This window comes from Dermacentor albipictus, chromosome 1 (genome assembly GCF_038994185.2).
Source record: "Dermacentor albipictus isolate Rhodes 1998 colony chromosome 1, USDA_Dalb.pri_finalv2, whole genome shotgun sequence".
Lineage (NCBI taxonomy): Eukaryota > Metazoa > Arthropoda > Arachnida > Ixodida > Ixodidae > Dermacentor > Dermacentor albipictus.
In genome coordinates this window covers 417,843,199-417,859,371 of record NC_091821.1, presented here as the reverse complement: position 1 = coordinate 417,859,371, position 16,173 = coordinate 417,843,199, and the positions used below count along the sequence as shown (strand labels likewise).

Here is a 16,173-nt window from a genome sequence, read left to right as displayed (position 1 = left end):
ACGCTTCCATTTTTGCCAGCAAGCTCTTCTGTGCATTCCGCTCGGTGTGCATAATATATATGCTCTTTCCTCGGAACATGCTCTCGCAGATTAGCTCACCACATGTATACACCCGTGCACAAGAACGCCCGCTTGTATGTCACTGTACTGCTCGCGCTGGTACGTCTGGTCCGTGCACGTATGTGCGTTGACGCGGCATCAGACGTAGACAGGGTACAGCAACGGCGTTGCTGTAGTTTTGTCGACCCGGATTCATTCGTAAAGAAGCAGCCAGCGCCCATTAGTAATATGAGGGCATTAAATCTGTGCTTGTTCAGCCACGGTGTTCGCGGTTGTTAATAGGTTCCTGCTGCGCTCCACGTCTTTAACGCGGGATATATCAGCTGGGCGAAGTTGCGCTGACGAAATGCATGCAGGTGTTTGAACCTCTTCAGATATATGCCGACAGCAGCGAATAGCGATGCGAGTATAAAACAAAGAGACATTGTAATTAAATTGTAAGCAGTGCATAGAGAGAGACTCGAATGTTGAAGGCAGTACTGATTTTTGTGCCCTGCAAGAAGAAATGCTAAAGGTGATAACTTCGCTAGTCGCAATAGATAGATAGATAGATAGATAGATAGATAGATAGATAGATAGATAGATAGATAGATAGATAGATAGATAGATAGATAGATAGATAGATAGATAGATAGATAGATAGATAGATAAATAGATAGATAGATAGATAGATAGATAGATAGATAGATAGATAGATAGATAGATAGATAGATAGATAGATAGATAGATAGATAGATAGATAGATAGATAGATAGATAGATAGATAGATAGAAAGAATTATTACATCTGAACCAGTGAGTTCGGCCCTGGGCGTAAGAAACGTAAGCGTAGGATAAGGAATGTGAAGGGAAGAGCAAGTTGTGACGACGACGTTGATTTAGCGGCGTTAGCTAGGAAACTGGGAGAACAGCGACCCAATATCGTCCTCTCCTCGCTCTGTGATGTAGAGCTAGGAGATGGCGCTTTCCGTGCAACTATGTACAAAGAGTTGGACAAAAGACGGATGTCCTACGACACAGAACACGCGTAGCGATGTGTCGAAATAAGCGCGCTCAGAAAAAAAAAAAAGAAAGAACGAGCACTGCTGTCTCGCTCTCACTTTGCCTCAGCAAAGACCGGCCATAAGTCGGAATGATGTAAAAGCCTGGGATACTTAGAATGCAAGAAATCGAAGCAAAATCCGGTCGAAGCTTTCGCCGTTATCCGCGACCAGCCGCCAACGAGCGCCACGCCGCACGTGTATTGGGGCTTACATCTATCTTGCTGAGCGATACACGCCGACGACGCGCACGCCGCCCGACGTCTCTGCTCTGAGCTCGGCCTCGTGCTGGCAGCCGTAATGGGGAATGCCCATTCGTTTTCGAGTCCCGAGACCAGGTTGACAGGTCGCGCGGAAGGGGAGTATTAGGTGAAAAAAGAAAGAGAGAGAGACAAAAAGGACAGAATAGAGGAAGGAACGAGGATAATAATGATAAGAGTGAAGCGCCCACAACAGGCCAAGCGCTTCGGATTTGTGCGATGCGAGAACTCTCCTCATTTATAATGCAGCTGCGGCATTGGGGAGGGAGCGAGGCGGCGCCCGTACTTCGCTGCGGGAAATGAGGGGCCGCGACCTCCTTTCACTCTTCGCGTCGTGGTCTGCGCCCTTCTTTTTTTTTTTTCGCGCTGCGTTTTGTCCTCTCTCTGAAGAGCTAGCGGGGTTTCCCTGAAACAGGTCTCGCGTTCACCTAATTGCATGCTGTGTTCTTGTCTAGCCAATTATCACGTGTATTGGAAAACAGGACGCGGTGCCTTACATACCGGCCACTTGGCTGGCAGTAAAGGAAATTAACAAAAAAAGCCTTCTGACCCCTGGTTTCAACTTAAAGTTCGCAAATTGCTAGGGACATAAGAAAAAAGAGAGACAGCGACTGAAGTGTTCGCGGTCACTTGGCTCTCTCAATTTCCCATGATGCTGTATCGAAGATGTTGTCCGAGAACGGGACTTGTGCGAGCTTAACAAAGAAACAAGTCGGCGACGGTGACCCCGCCTGCAGGCTGTTACCGCTGACCGCTGCACATAAGGCTAGCTATGCCGTAGCTTGCACCTACAGACATTAGCTTACACCTAGGCCCGGCACCAAGGCAAATTTCGGATCAGCCATCGACTAAAGTGAGTGTTCTAGAACTTACCGCAAGCACCACCGACCCTTCCCCGACTGAGCTAAAGTGTACCGTGAAGTGAATGTCACGAATGCACCAAGAATGGCGGCGCGAGGAGAACGTGATATATCGTGTGCCCGAACGAGGCAAGCGGCGTATGATCTAGCAGTACTCGTAGCTCTGCGAAAATAAAATACCGAAAGCGCTACACACTGTATATGTTGTAAATTTAAAAAAAATGGCGTTCTCCGGACTACGTTTCTTGCCTGTACACGTAGTCGGGTGAAAGCGTTCGCGCCAGCTCCTAAGTAACCTGGACGGTGTACATTTTTAATCTCCCTCTCTACCGCTGCATAGTTGGCCGCCGAGGTGAACTGCCATAGCTTTAACCGCTGAACCTCGCAGCCCATCTGCTTCAGGTATCCGCGAGATCGATCGATGGCCTTGGCTGGTTGCGCGACCCCCCAAATAGAGAACGGGGAGGACCCAGGTAGCGGCCAGCTGCATGTGCTGACGTGCTCGTTGGCGCTTTCCGTAAGGTGTGGATAGTTTCGTTTGCGCTCAGTATAGAATAATTAACTGTAGCATTTAACACTAGATGTTTTTTTTTCGCTGCAAGTGTGGCGTGATTACAAGAAAAGAAAAGAAAAGGAAAAGAAAAAAACGAACACGCGTGGTCTGGACAGGGTCGGAAAGAAGCGCGAAAGAAAAAAAAAATACGTTGAGCACAACTTTTCGTCTCAACGCTTGCCGTTATGCGTTACGCTGGCGCTGTTTATTCTCTGAAGCCGAGTCGTGTATATACATAACGCACGTTTGGGCAGCAAACAGGACGTACGTCTGGTTATAACCTCCCTGCCTTTCCTCTCTTCTATTCCTCTCTCTCTCTCTCTCTCTCTCTACATAACGCTTAGGAGTTAAGTTATACATTTGTGTAAGGCTGCGCAATCAAATAGTCAGCCGTGCATTGAGTAAAGTTCTATGCATGCAAAGTGCCGTGCTCCGTAATCTTTATTCTTCTTATTACTTTGTTAGTGTTTGACTCCTGCACTATTGTAAAATGTCAAGAATTACTAGAAACAACAATTTTGGACCCCGTTTCGGCTATGCCCCCCTTCCTCTCCCGTCGTTCTGAATACAGCTTCACTGGAAGGTTCTTTCGTTTTTTTCTTTTTCTTGTCATGTCACCTTGTGTTGCCATCCTGAATAACTGGACAATTTATTATTTGTGGTGAAGCCGGTGGCGCAATAGCTGCCAACATTTCCAGTGTCAGCCAAGTAAATCACTCACACTCGTAAATCTCAGCTGCTGGGTGAAGCTGACAAGGTAGCTACGATTTAGAGCAATCCACCAGTGAGCCCGCTCGATTTATCGTATACCGTTTGTGTTGCGACTGACAAGTAGCCTATCTAATCGATCACTACTTCGTTTGTTCGCTCTGTTGCAGATTAGAGATAAGCCTCTCAGACTGCGGCGCTAAAGTACCCTACAGCCGTCTCCGTCTTGCAATCACACAGTAAACAGCAGCAACAACAGTCGCTGCTCGATAGCTCCTGGTTCATTGCCACTGCGAGTCAGCTGTGGTTTAGTGTGCCGTGTCCTTGAGCACGCGATTCCATGTTTTCCTGAAACGCCTAGTCCACAGCCGAGCCCTGGTGGTGGTTCTGGGAATTACAGCCATTGCGAGCGCGACGTAGTTTCGCGCAGGCAACGTGCCTTAACGGCGAAAGCGGGAGATTTAGTGGTTATCGACCTTTTTCTTTTTTTTCCCAGGAAGGGGCCGCTAATGGCGGAGAGTCCAAGTTGCACAGGCCTTTTTGAGAAGCGTTCTACGCTTTCGAAGTATCTGGTGCACCATTGGAACTTGAAACATCTGACATGGGCGATAAAAAAAAAAGTTTTCCCTAAGTCCTGCACCAGACATCTGACGTGGGCGTTAAACGTTAAACATCTGACGTGGGCGCTAAAAAAAAAAGTTTTCCCTAAGTTCTGCACCGGACATTAGTATTGTATCTAATAACTTACTAGATCAATTGGACACACCTGACAACGTTTTTGCGAACTACTAAAAGGTGTTTGAGCACTAAAAAACAGGACCAAATGCGATATATATATATATATATATATATATATATATATAGAGAGAGAGAGAGAGAGAGAGAGAGAGAGAGAGAGAGAGAGAGAGAGATGCGACAGAGGCACGGCAGGCAAGTGTCCAACGTCCTCGATTTGAGGGAAGTGCTCGAGCAGCTAGAGCTTCGTCAATATGTGCAGATATTTGCAACATGTGCAGCAATATCTAGTGACTAGCCACGAGCAACAAATAACAGAAACAAGCACTTTTGCACTTCAGTGGACACAGCTGTAGATATGTACTGTTTCAATTTCCGCGGGACCAGAGCCTTTTGTGTTTTCTTTTTGTAAATTAAGTGCAGTTGTTTTATTGAATTGACAGGTGCTCGTGGGTTGTCTGGAATATTCAATGACTTCAGAGCGTGTATTACATAATGGCCCATACTGCTTTATTATTTTTTTTGCTTGTTGACTTGGCATCACAGTTAGCGCGACACTTAGATCCGCCGAAGGCTAGTCTCCGAAAGTTGAGCGTCAAACTTGCATTGTAAGCTTTGCCTATTTTCATGAAAAACCAATCTAGCAAGCTGACATTTCCAGTAGGCCAGAAGCGGCATTCTTTGGAACATATTGACCAGGGACCGAATTTACAATAGTTTCCTTTCGTAAAAACTACTCTGTCTTTGCCAATAAGAAAACCACTGACTAATAAAATTTCCACCGACTCTAGCCTTTCCTACGTGTCTGTTCTTACGAACGACTTTAGCGACTGAATTGCGTTGTATCCATGATGTTTCGTATACGAAACATCAACACCTGGCGTCAGTGCTTAAGCGCAACCATAAACCATTTTCTTTGAAACAATTAATTTCTAACGGGCTGGCAGCCTCAAGGCTGCCACCCTATTACGAATTACTTGTTACAAATTCAAAAACAAGAAAGGGGCTGACAGATGGAATGGCACACTGTGATATAAAGTTTGTAAACAGGGATGAAGTACCTCAGACAGGCTGGCCAATCCAGCCTGTCTGAGGTACTTCATCCCTGTTTACAAACTTTATATCACAGTGTTACAAATTAGGTGTTACAAATAGTGGTGCAAATTGGTGTTACAATTAATATTATGACCTGTCGCAACATATTGGATAGGGCTTCAACGTCTCTGCCATGAGCTAACCTTGTCACCGATATTTCGTTCATTATCGCACTTGACTGGCACTCGCCCTCAGAATGTCATTTTACGTACCAATGACATCAGCACTCGTGGACCACAGTCACAAAGCAGTTCGTATGCGAGAACGGTTAGAAAGAACAGACACTGCTCAATCCCGACTTTGATGTATGTATTAGTATGTATGTATAATGTATTATTACAAAAGGCAGGTAGACCGACGGCAAACAAATCTTACGATTTAGCAGCTTCGCCAATTCAGCTCCCGGTTCAAGAATAGCGACATTACATCACGAGGGAGAGTACGGTCACTGAGCGTGCCCTTTCAAATTTCGAGTCCCCTGTTCTCGATTTCTTTTGTCTATCTGGTCCAGAAACAAAGGGAGAAGATCTCTAATATTTCTAACAGCGACAGGCTGGTCCTACGGCGCAATTTGACGAAGTCGAACGATACGATAATGGCGATCAATAGACGTACGTGCTGCAGCGTAATTTGTTTCGCTACCAATTTTTCTTTTTTTCTTTTTCTCTTCCAAACTCACCCACGGTCCCCATTTGGGACACATTAATCAACATGTACTAATATAATTGTCTCGTAGGACGACATTCGAGGGTGGCCCCCCACACCGAATGCCTCGACGACTGGCCCGTAAATTCTCCGCCCTCGTTAATCATGCACGCGCTTCCCATTATGTGGACGTCGGGAAAATTCCCGCGCGCATCTATCAGCGTTAGACGCGGCATCCACTCTATGCAGTGGCGCTGCACCGCACACGCAGTCTTCGTTCGTGTCTTCGCTGTATCGGCGTAAACGTGGGCGGGTCGCCTCGTCGAAGCTCGTTGGGAACCGTTCCCTTCTACGCGCGTACATGGATGCTTTCCGGCGAAGCGCGGTAGGAGGGCCCGTAATAGCCGACCGCATTGTAACAATCTGCCTTTATGCGCCCCTTACTTCCTCGCTCAGGCTGATTTGTCCGCTGCCGACGTAGATCGACCACACTGTGTTGCGTACTCCAGGGTAGCGTAGCGTACTGCTGCCGAGTTGTAGCGGCGCCTGCCTATCGAAGCTCGACCGACGTTACTTACTGGGTAGCGTGGCGTTGTCGGCGGGCTGCAGGCATCCAGTAGACCATGGTGACCAAGCAAGGGCGAGACGATTTCTAGTGCGAAACTTGCGAGGTTTATTCAATGGTTGGTGAAAATGAAGAGAAGAGAATGAAGTGTTCAAAAGAATATTTCGAAGCCCCTTAAATAGGCTGTCTACAATCGTTCCGTCGACGTCACGTGACCGGCACAGAAAGCCTGCTGCAAGGAGGAGGCCTTCTCGCCTCCTGGAATTGTAGACGCTTGTCCGTCTCTTTTGCGCATTGCGGGTTCGGGGAAGTTCTCCTGTAGACTTTGGCCGTTCGAGGAAAGGCTCCCTCTAAAGTCGCACGCACGCGCACGCACGCACGCACGCACGCACACGCACACACACACACACACACACACAGACAGACACACACACACGCACGCACGCACGCTCTCTCTCTCGAAATGTTTATGGTGAATTAGGAAGTCACGCTTCATTTCGACGAGGCAAGGTGTGTGAATGTCGGGGGAGAGAAATTTCTTTCTGCACGTGGTGCGTGACGCCAACCGTAGCAGGAGCAGTCACGCCTCATTTCGACGAGGCATGATGAGAGAAGGTCGGGTGAAATCCCTTTCTGCACGTGGTGCCAGACGCCAATCATAACAGCATCTCTGGCGGGGTAGGAAGATCCCGACGCGTAGGGGCCAGCAGCCGCTGGGCGAGGGATCGGCGTTTCAGTAGCAGAATTCCCCTTAGAGGTGACGAACCCTAAGCTCGTAGCTGGAAGATTCCTGGGAGTTGTCATCAGTCCCCGTGGTCGCTCTTGTGACTTTTCTCCCTGGTCCGGTCCGGTGAAATTGGTCTCGCAAGCAGGTCTCGCAACTTTTCATCTCCTGCATGGTCAAGCAATCACCCCAGAGCAGTGCCGGACCAGGGAAAATATACTTTTAAAAATTAAACCATCTGGCGAACCTTGCTATTATAGCATTAGCTTACCGGATGGCGAACCACCACTTCTTTCATATCCCTATAGAATTTCGTCTATTTACAACTTGGTTGTATACACGTAAGTGAAATTCCAGCTTCTTGTTCCCGCATTAATTTTAACGAGAAACAAGGAACCTCTGGCATGTTCTCTAGTAGTTTTACGCGTTCAGCCGTGAATTCCAAGCACCCGAACGTCAAGCCGCCGAGACCGTTGCCAATTACCCTTATCTCTTTCGCTGTCGTGCGTAGTTTCTTCGCTCTTATCGCGCTGCGCATGCCTGAAGTCTTCGCGCGCGTCCGTAGCACTCGCGCACACCGCGTCGGTGCCACGCCCTTCGAGCACGCAGTCGGCCCTGAAACTAGTCACACTGGAACAACGCAGCTGCTGTTGTTGTTGACCTTTGGTTTTCGCTCGGCGGCGCACGACACCACCGCAGGCCGTTGTCCCGTGCTTCATCCGGAAGAGCGGTTTGGCACATACAATAAGAATGAACGCGACTGCGTCCCGTCGAGCTGATCAAGGATAGAGGCAGCTACGTATAACGCACAACAAAATGGCCACGCTCAAGGGCCAACGCCCAGAGGCATCCTGCAGAGACTTGGCCTCGTTCGCTGTCAACCGGGCCACATCGTACCTTACGCATTTTGCTTCCGGTCGCACTTTGTCATTCTGTCGAAGCTTACTTTGGAACCAATTTACCGAGAGTCCTTTCTTTTTAACGTTAAGATTTATTTGCCTTGCTTTAACTTTTATTATTCCCAGGCCTGAGACGATTCACAAGGCATATAGTCCATATCAGACAGATTTGAAAGAGCTACATGAAACGACCCATGTTTCAAAAAGAACCTACAGATCTGCGAAGAGTACCTGCGTTGGCCTCAAAGCTATAGGTAAAAAAAAAAATTAAAAAATGCAAAGGAAGGTAACACAACCTTGTCGAAATATCTATTTTACGCGCTTGTGATTTTTATCTGTCCTTCCCAATAAAATCACAAGTCAGTATAAGAAGACAGACAGTGTCGAAAAACGCGCAGAAAGGACCTCGTCCGTACGGTTTCATGTTTGTTCACAGTGATTAAGTTCCCTTTCATCACGTTACAAATGGTCTTGTGATAACGACGCGACGTCAAACAAGTGCCACCGTTGCGACAAAATTTACTTTGTGCACAGGGCGGGATGCCACGTTGCTCTACACTGATGCCATCAAAATGATAAAATGTTTCACACATTCCAACGCATATAAAAATAGAAACAAAGAAACAAGCAATAAAGAAACCCGTCGCATCCGCCACCGTTTTGCCTTCAGACATTCAAAGTATTTGTCCCGTGTTTCCTCACCTATAACAATCGTTAAGTGCGCATGGCGGACCGGTTTTATCTTGGTCATAACAGCGGACCAAATTTGTGAGTTTAATAAGCCCGCTGTGCTGCCTCTGCTATTTTTTACGCACCTATAAAGAGACAGATAGAGAAGCAAGAAGAGGCAGAGGGGTCCACCAGACACACATCTGGATTTATAACCATCACTTAGGGTAGGGGATAAATCAAGGAAACGAGAGAAATAAGAGAGCCGCAAGCAAGACATACTGTCTCTGCGCAACGTTTCGCAGAAGAATCGCTTTTTGTCCCCAGTTCAGCACAAATTGTCTTTCGGTGCCTGTACTTCACGCTGGCATCGCGCCTTTGCAGGATCTGCTCAAGCTGGGCGAGGCATTTTTGTTTCTTCTTTTAAGTGTTATCGAACGAGGTTCTTTTCATTCGCCTGTGCTGCCACGCGAGATAATGTCGGATCGAAACTATATGTAAGCATGAATGCCCATTTCATGCAGATACAGCAAGAGCGACTTGCTGGATGCATTTACCGCGAGTCATCGTTCGCACTCGTCTTCTGTCTTTCGTGGCAGCTGTGGTGACTCAAACGTGTGCGATGGCCTTTCCGCTTTCGCAGGAGTGCGTCCCCTCTCTGCACGTGGAGGACACGGCAGACTGGCTGGAGCAAGACGTCATCGCCGGCTTCCGAGTATGGCAGCTCATGTTCCTCTCTCTCGCAGGCCTCATCGTCGTCAGTAAGACTCTTCTTGCGCTGTTTCTTTAAGTCCCTGCTGTGGGTAGCGAGACGGGAGACAAGGATACCGTGGCTGCCATTGCACGAAAGTAAAATAGAACGGCACTTAACGACTGTACGCGCGGGCTTAAATTTCAAGCTATCTTGGGGTCATCAGGCCACCCTGTGCGACCGAAGGAGATTTTTGTTCAACATTCCCACCGCGCCTAATTGGCAGTGACGTTCGCTTCCATATGTGGGAATTGTAGCTGTTGACTGCGTTTGAAGTACTGGTTACCAAGCTCTAAAGCGGCATCACATATTAACGAGTACCTTAAAGCGTGTTCAGTAGCCGCGGAGCGACCATTCGAAGCAGCGACAGTAGCTCAGAGCATCAGTGCACTTTTGCCTCAAGCAAGCAGAAATAAATTGTTACGATACACGAGCTCTGATTCTGATTTGAGGAAAACATGTAGCCAATAATGAAGATCAGTATAATTTCGCACTTTGTGAAACACTCTTTGAAATTTCGGATCTGTGGCACACTTATTTATTGTTGACAGAGCAGTGTCGCTTTTCTAGTTTCGAGCATTCATAACCTCTGCACGCGAACCTCTTTCCCCTGCGAGATATTATGCGGCTTCACCTGTTAAATGGTGTATCTGCAGTGAAACGCTCTTGCCGGTCACAAATTGAGTTCTTATATTTTTTGAAGAGAAAGGCCGACTGAATGAGAAAATATAAGCAATTACGCTGTTTTAACGTGTCGAAGTAACACATGTGTTGTGAGAGACGCCATAGTAAGGATGGGAAAGGAGGGAGGGAGAGGCTGCGAATCACTTTCGGCGCGTCGGAGTTCTTAATTGCGTACATAAATTTAAGTACGCGATGGTTTTTGCATTCCAGCCCTATCGGAATGAAGCCGTTGCGTTTGGGATTGAACTGGCTACTTCGTGTTCAGAAATTTACCCCTATAGTCACAAGTACACCGGGTCAGGTTCACTCGCAGTCGTCGTTCCCGTCATCTCCGTCGTGTTAGTCGTTTTACAAAGTCGACGAATTTTCCACAGAATCATTTGCAGGAGCTGTTCACAAAGCTCGATGTGATTGGGGAAGTCGAGGGCGTAGCTGCTGTTCACAGTAAACGTGTTCATAGATGAAGGACTCGGTCGAGTGTACTGACTTTTCATCAATGCCATACTTAAATACCCTTTGGTTTCTTGCATTTTTGTCAGTTTTATCATCAGCCCTACCCTCTTGCTAGGTATTCAAATTGCAGTTTGGTATAAAGAAAATAAAAAAACAACAAGATTATGAATATTACTTTTACGCAGAGGTAAGATTTCAGGGGTGTCTCACACGCTTCCATTAAGACTACATGGAATATACAGCGTCAATGTTTTCTGTGCCCTATGGTGCTCTGACTACGCTAGCATCGTGCGCGCTCATAGAGAGAGATTCTGCACTGGCGAATAGAAAAAGAGGTAGAAAAGGCGTTATCAAATGTACTGCTAGCATATGTTCATGCATCTTCCAAGGAAGAAGCCCTTTCGTTAATAGAAGATTTATGAGTACGGCCAAGTTTACTTCTTATGAAAATGTACACATGCTGTTACGGCTGGATGTATTTAAGTAATGAACTAGATGTCGCATATTTCTCACAGTTTTGTTTCTGCTACGTAAATAAAAAATCACTCTGCAAATGCTAGTAATCGAACCCAAGATTTCAACATAAACGTCAAGATCCTCATCTGACATCCATGCATGTTCTTTACTTTCAGTGGTGGTGATGTGCTGTTTCATGAAATGCCGTATTCCGAGAACGAAGCAAGAAATAGAGGCGGACTTCCATCGGAAGAAGCTCACCCAAGTCTTTAGGAAGCATCTGAACAAAGTTCCCGTCGAAGAAGTCGAATTTAAACTAGGTAAGCATAGCCTTCCTTTCGTAAACTTGATTAACATGTATTTTGGCATTTAGAAGCATGAAGTTTATGTATAGGGTTGCTGGACGCTTACTTTACATCCAACTTGAAGTAAATCCGTCCTACCCGTCTTTCTTGCGATGACATTAGAAAGTTTCTCATCCGTTCGTTTCTGGTATGACTTTAAGCCGATCAAGTGCTACTATTGTTTTATTCAGTTCAGTTCTTCGGGGAAACGAATGCAGGCGTCTTTTACACCGTACACCGGTCAAGTGTTAGTATCAGGGTAAAATTCTGACGTCGCGCTGCATACATAGAGTACATAAATAATTTCCAGTAACGCACGTTGCTTTTAGCTACACCATATATTTAAATTAAACGCTTGATAGCCTAAAACGATTGTGATGAGGTGAACACCACCTGAAGCAAAACTTAATGTGTTTCTAATTTCCCCGCCATTAGTATACTTGACCCTCGACTACATTCTTACTGTGGCGAATTGCAAAGGCGTGATAACTACTAAATGTTATACTTAGACACAGTAATTAAACCTTAGCTGTATTCTACAGTGTGTCCCTGATAAACCGATGTGCAAGTTTGGGGTGTCTTGAAGCACGCCGGCCTGAGTGACTGTCTGCAGTTCTGCTGTACTTACCGTTGTATGCGACAAGTGATAACTCCTTCCAGGTTTTCAAATTTCTATTGCCCATTTTCCTTACCTTCAGTGCACGGTATCAAACCAGACACGCGTCTCACTGACATTCCCATCTTTCCTCTTCTTGCTTTCTCTCTCTTCGTGTGATGTAGAAATCTATAAATTATTGACCTTAAGTTGAAGGTGTACTTTCTTCTTAACTCAAGGGCAATTTAATTCTTGTTATCTCTCTGCGCTAAGACTATATATTTGAAGAACAACTTCTTTTTCTTTGACTATATAGATACGATATCACACGGGCTCCAAATCCCTCCAAGCCTAACACGCCCCACTTCCACCCTGCAGCCTTAGATAAAGTGAAGGCCCTGTACGAGCACGAGCAGGACAAGCGGAGTCGTGGTTCCTGGGACTCCCTGGCCGAGAGCGAGGGCCTCACGCTGCGGCAGAGGCTGCGCAAGCTGATGCGCTCGTTCAAGCCCCGGCCGCCCGCAGCCGCTGCCGTTGTGCCGAGCTCCGGCGACGACGCCGGCTCGGAGAGCAACTCGGCTGCCGACTCGCGCGCCGACGCCGCCAGCCAATCGGGCGGCACCATCCCCAGCAGCGAGGAGAGCAGCCACGCGGGAGGCTGCCGCACCATACGCGAGGAGAAGATCTCCGTCGACGAGGAGCCCGACGATGAGGAGCAGGCGTAGCCCCGTTGTAAACCCGTCGAAAGTGTTTTCGGCCGTGTTTTTGCGCCGCGTCTACATTACGTCGCGCGGTAACCATCGTCACCTCACATACAGAAACAGCACGGTGTCTGTGCGCATCTTTCCGCCGTGTCCAGTGTTCTAGCGTTGTTATTTTTTTTGTGACCACCACCGTCGTCATCGTCTTCACTATCGTCATCGTCGTCGCCGTCCTCGTAGTTCACGGCCAACCACCACAACCATATTTATTATTCGCTGTTGGACGTTGGCCCGTATACCATGCAGCAACCCCCAATTTTCTCTGTCCTGCGCAGACTGGCTGCATCCTATGGCTGAACATTCCAAATCTCACGCTTCCATCCGATTCGTCGCACTCGAATGTGTTTTCATTTCCTCGGCACACATTTCATTTACTGTAATCGACCACCGGTTATCTGTTATGCACACTGCTCGACCTACCCAACCTCAATTCTTCGTCTTCGCCGCGTATTCGCGAACGGTGCTCGACTCTGAAGCTTTTTTTCGAACCTACCAAGTAGCATCTTACCGAGTGAAGCACAGCGTTACAGACTGCTAGAAGTATAGGCCGCCCATCGACTCAAGAAAACACTGCTCCTAAACGACGATACCTGGCAATTTCTAATGACGACGAGGAGCTACTTGATAGCGACGCTTTAAACCATGCCATGTTTTTTTCTAACAGGTGATAGGAGTGCATGGTTATAAAATTTTCACTCCGGAATTGCCATAGAATATTATAGAACCGGTTACCACTTCAGGTCACTACTCATAACTTTACTTTCTGTAGTAGAGGCAGAGTGTCGAGCGGTGGAAAGTTAATGTCATCAAAGATACCACATGATATCTTTTGTTATCTAATACACACTGTCGTGCCTTTCTATATATCAATGCTACGCCGGCTTCTCATTTTCCGTTCTATCGCTCGTTGCGCAGTACGCTTCCCTCGCCGGAATTACGACCAAGAGAGAGGGAGAGGTTATCGGGCAGAAAGTCGCTAGGGAAATCAAACTGATGGGTGTCAAGTTCCGGCTTTCTATTCGAGATTCATGCAGATATAAATGAAGGAAACGAGGCGATGGTTGCGCTTGAGGTGCTGATGATCACGCAGAGTATACTTCCTCGAGTTTATACAGCCGAAATGGGCCTCGTGTGATCGTACCTTAAAGCGAGAATTGCGTGCAATTAAATTCGACGACAGTGATTTCGGCGCGAGCGTAGTGCATCGCATAAGGAAGAAGCATCGCTGAAAAATGCGATCGAAACGTATACTCTTCATGTGGTTGCCGCTTTATCGACCGTAGCGTTTTCACTCGCCGAGACAGCGCTTACGATCGTATACCGAGGTGTCCGTATGTTTTGCGGCGGTGTATACATATATAATGGGAATATACGCCTGAAATCTGCAGCCATGAAGCCGGAGGTCCCCGATCTTCTGCAGCGAGCAGCAACGAACATCGGGATGAAGAAGAGACTCGACAGACTGCATGGTGTACGCCGTAGCATATCCCGAATTCGCGTATATGCGGTAGCGGTACTTATCAGTCAGCAGGTTAAAGTTGTTAGGCTACGATGAGAGCACGCAGTGGAAAAGCTTCGCGCGGTAGGTGACCCTTGTACACATATACGAATTATCAAACATGACTGGCGGGCCACCATGCGCACACACATACACGTACGTTTCTTATGTGTGAACACGCACAAAACATGACTGATGGGCCGTTGCGATCACGGAGCGGTTAAAAGCATGCGCAAAAGGTACCAATTAAAAACAAGAATGATCTTTTCTTGGTTGTATAGCGCGGTAACTGATACTGAGTCGCCGAATATTTTTGTCATCCCAAACGAGCGCTTAAGCAACTAAGAGCGCCAAGGAGGGGTCCTGCAGCACTCTCAACTCATGTTTTTCAATACATAGCAATGAAAATAGCCATTTCTTCCCCGCTCATGCTTTGTCAGGACGTTTACAAGTGCGTCACTCCTCTGAAACATGCCATCGACCGGTTTAATTGCACGGACAAAGCGCTTTCTCAACTCCATCAATAAAATTGAAGGTAAGAAAAACCTATGTAGCGTCTGTTATACTCCCAGCTGTATATGATTAAAAGGCGCTGGCCAGAAGGCGCTACGGCAGTTTGAGTGCGGAACTAAAATACGTCAGGAAAATGGTGCGACTCTTCGAACAATAAAAGTGTCGCTCCTGTATTAACGTTTACTTTAGCCCGATGCGTTAGACAAACCATGGAGGAATGAATGATATATAGGAGCGAGCGATGCGCAACACAATTGAAGCCAAGGAAGTCGGCCCAACACCTGCTCATGTCGCGATAAATTTTCGTGACTTTCACCGCCGCGCTGGAAAGAGACATCTACAGTACGTGCACCCTGGGCCCTCTCTGCCATCGCTAACAAATCGCGGCCGACACCACGCAAACAGCGGAAGCTAAACCACTGTGAACACGCATATCATTTGCCTCTTTGAATTCTCAAGTAAATATTAGTGTTTTGTATGCCTTAACATGACGCCTGACACGGAAGGTTCCTGCAAAGGGAGGAGAGTTACCCGGCGCACAGCGCTCTGTGGTGGAATAGGAGGGGAGGGGTCTAAGAAAATCGCAGGCTAATCGATAATGCCACGTTCTTTTATTTAATGGGTTATTTACAGGTTTATTTATTCTAACATATCCATTTGGAGATTATACTGAAGTTTTTGTTGATGACATACGCAGAGTGGGCCCATGTGGCATGTACTATAAAGATCGTTGGGCATTAAACCCCACCAAGAACCAAACACACTGGGCCGGGTCCGGTGAGGAGTGTCACATCTTGGGCCTACCTTTTGAAGAAGAAAATGCAAAGGGAACGGCTTCATGGTGAGTTGACTTGCGAGCGCTGGTTACTTGAAGTGATGCTCCTTCCTAAGGTGCTATTCTGGACATAGCCAAATTCTGCCATCTTGTCGAATTTGGTAATGGCAGCATTTTGAACCAATCAGAGAGGCCGTAGCAGCCCTCTTGGCTTCTCTGATTGGTTTAAAATGCCGCCATTACATAATTTGACAATAAGGCGGGATTTGACAGTGTCCTGATTATCCCTCCTATAGTTTATTTCATTCCTCCATGAGTCCAGGGTCACGCGAGCTGCAAGGAGCGCATACGCTCCTACGTCTTAGCACGACCGGTGCTTGTAGTCACGTCGGGACCTGGACACATGCGCCTCAAGACGAGCGGTAAATTTGCTGACTCGAAATCGCACCATGTACACCCATGAGAAAGAGTATACGGACCGGGGATTGCGGGATAAAGCCGATTTTTTCCCTCAGCCTGTGAATGCAACTT

The 16,173-nt window shown here is 47.1% G+C and overlaps 1 protein-coding gene across 1 annotated transcript in view; it reads left to right on the top strand.

The window, feature by feature from the left end:
• Positions 1–15,791, top strand: part of LOC135900422 (uncharacterized) — a 37,560-nt gene extending 21,769 nt beyond the window's left edge. Inside the window, exons 3-5 of the mRNA XM_065429922.2 lie at positions 9,456–9,573; positions 11,333–11,476; positions 12,474–15,791. Of these exons, the coding sequence (XP_065285994.1) occupies positions 9,456–9,573; positions 11,333–11,476; positions 12,474–12,820 (609 nt within the window). The 3' untranslated portion in view covers positions 12,821–15,791. The remainder of the gene's footprint in view (positions 1–9,455; positions 9,574–11,332; positions 11,477–12,473) is intronic.
• The last annotated feature ends 382 nt before the right edge of the window (positions 15,792–16,173 follow it).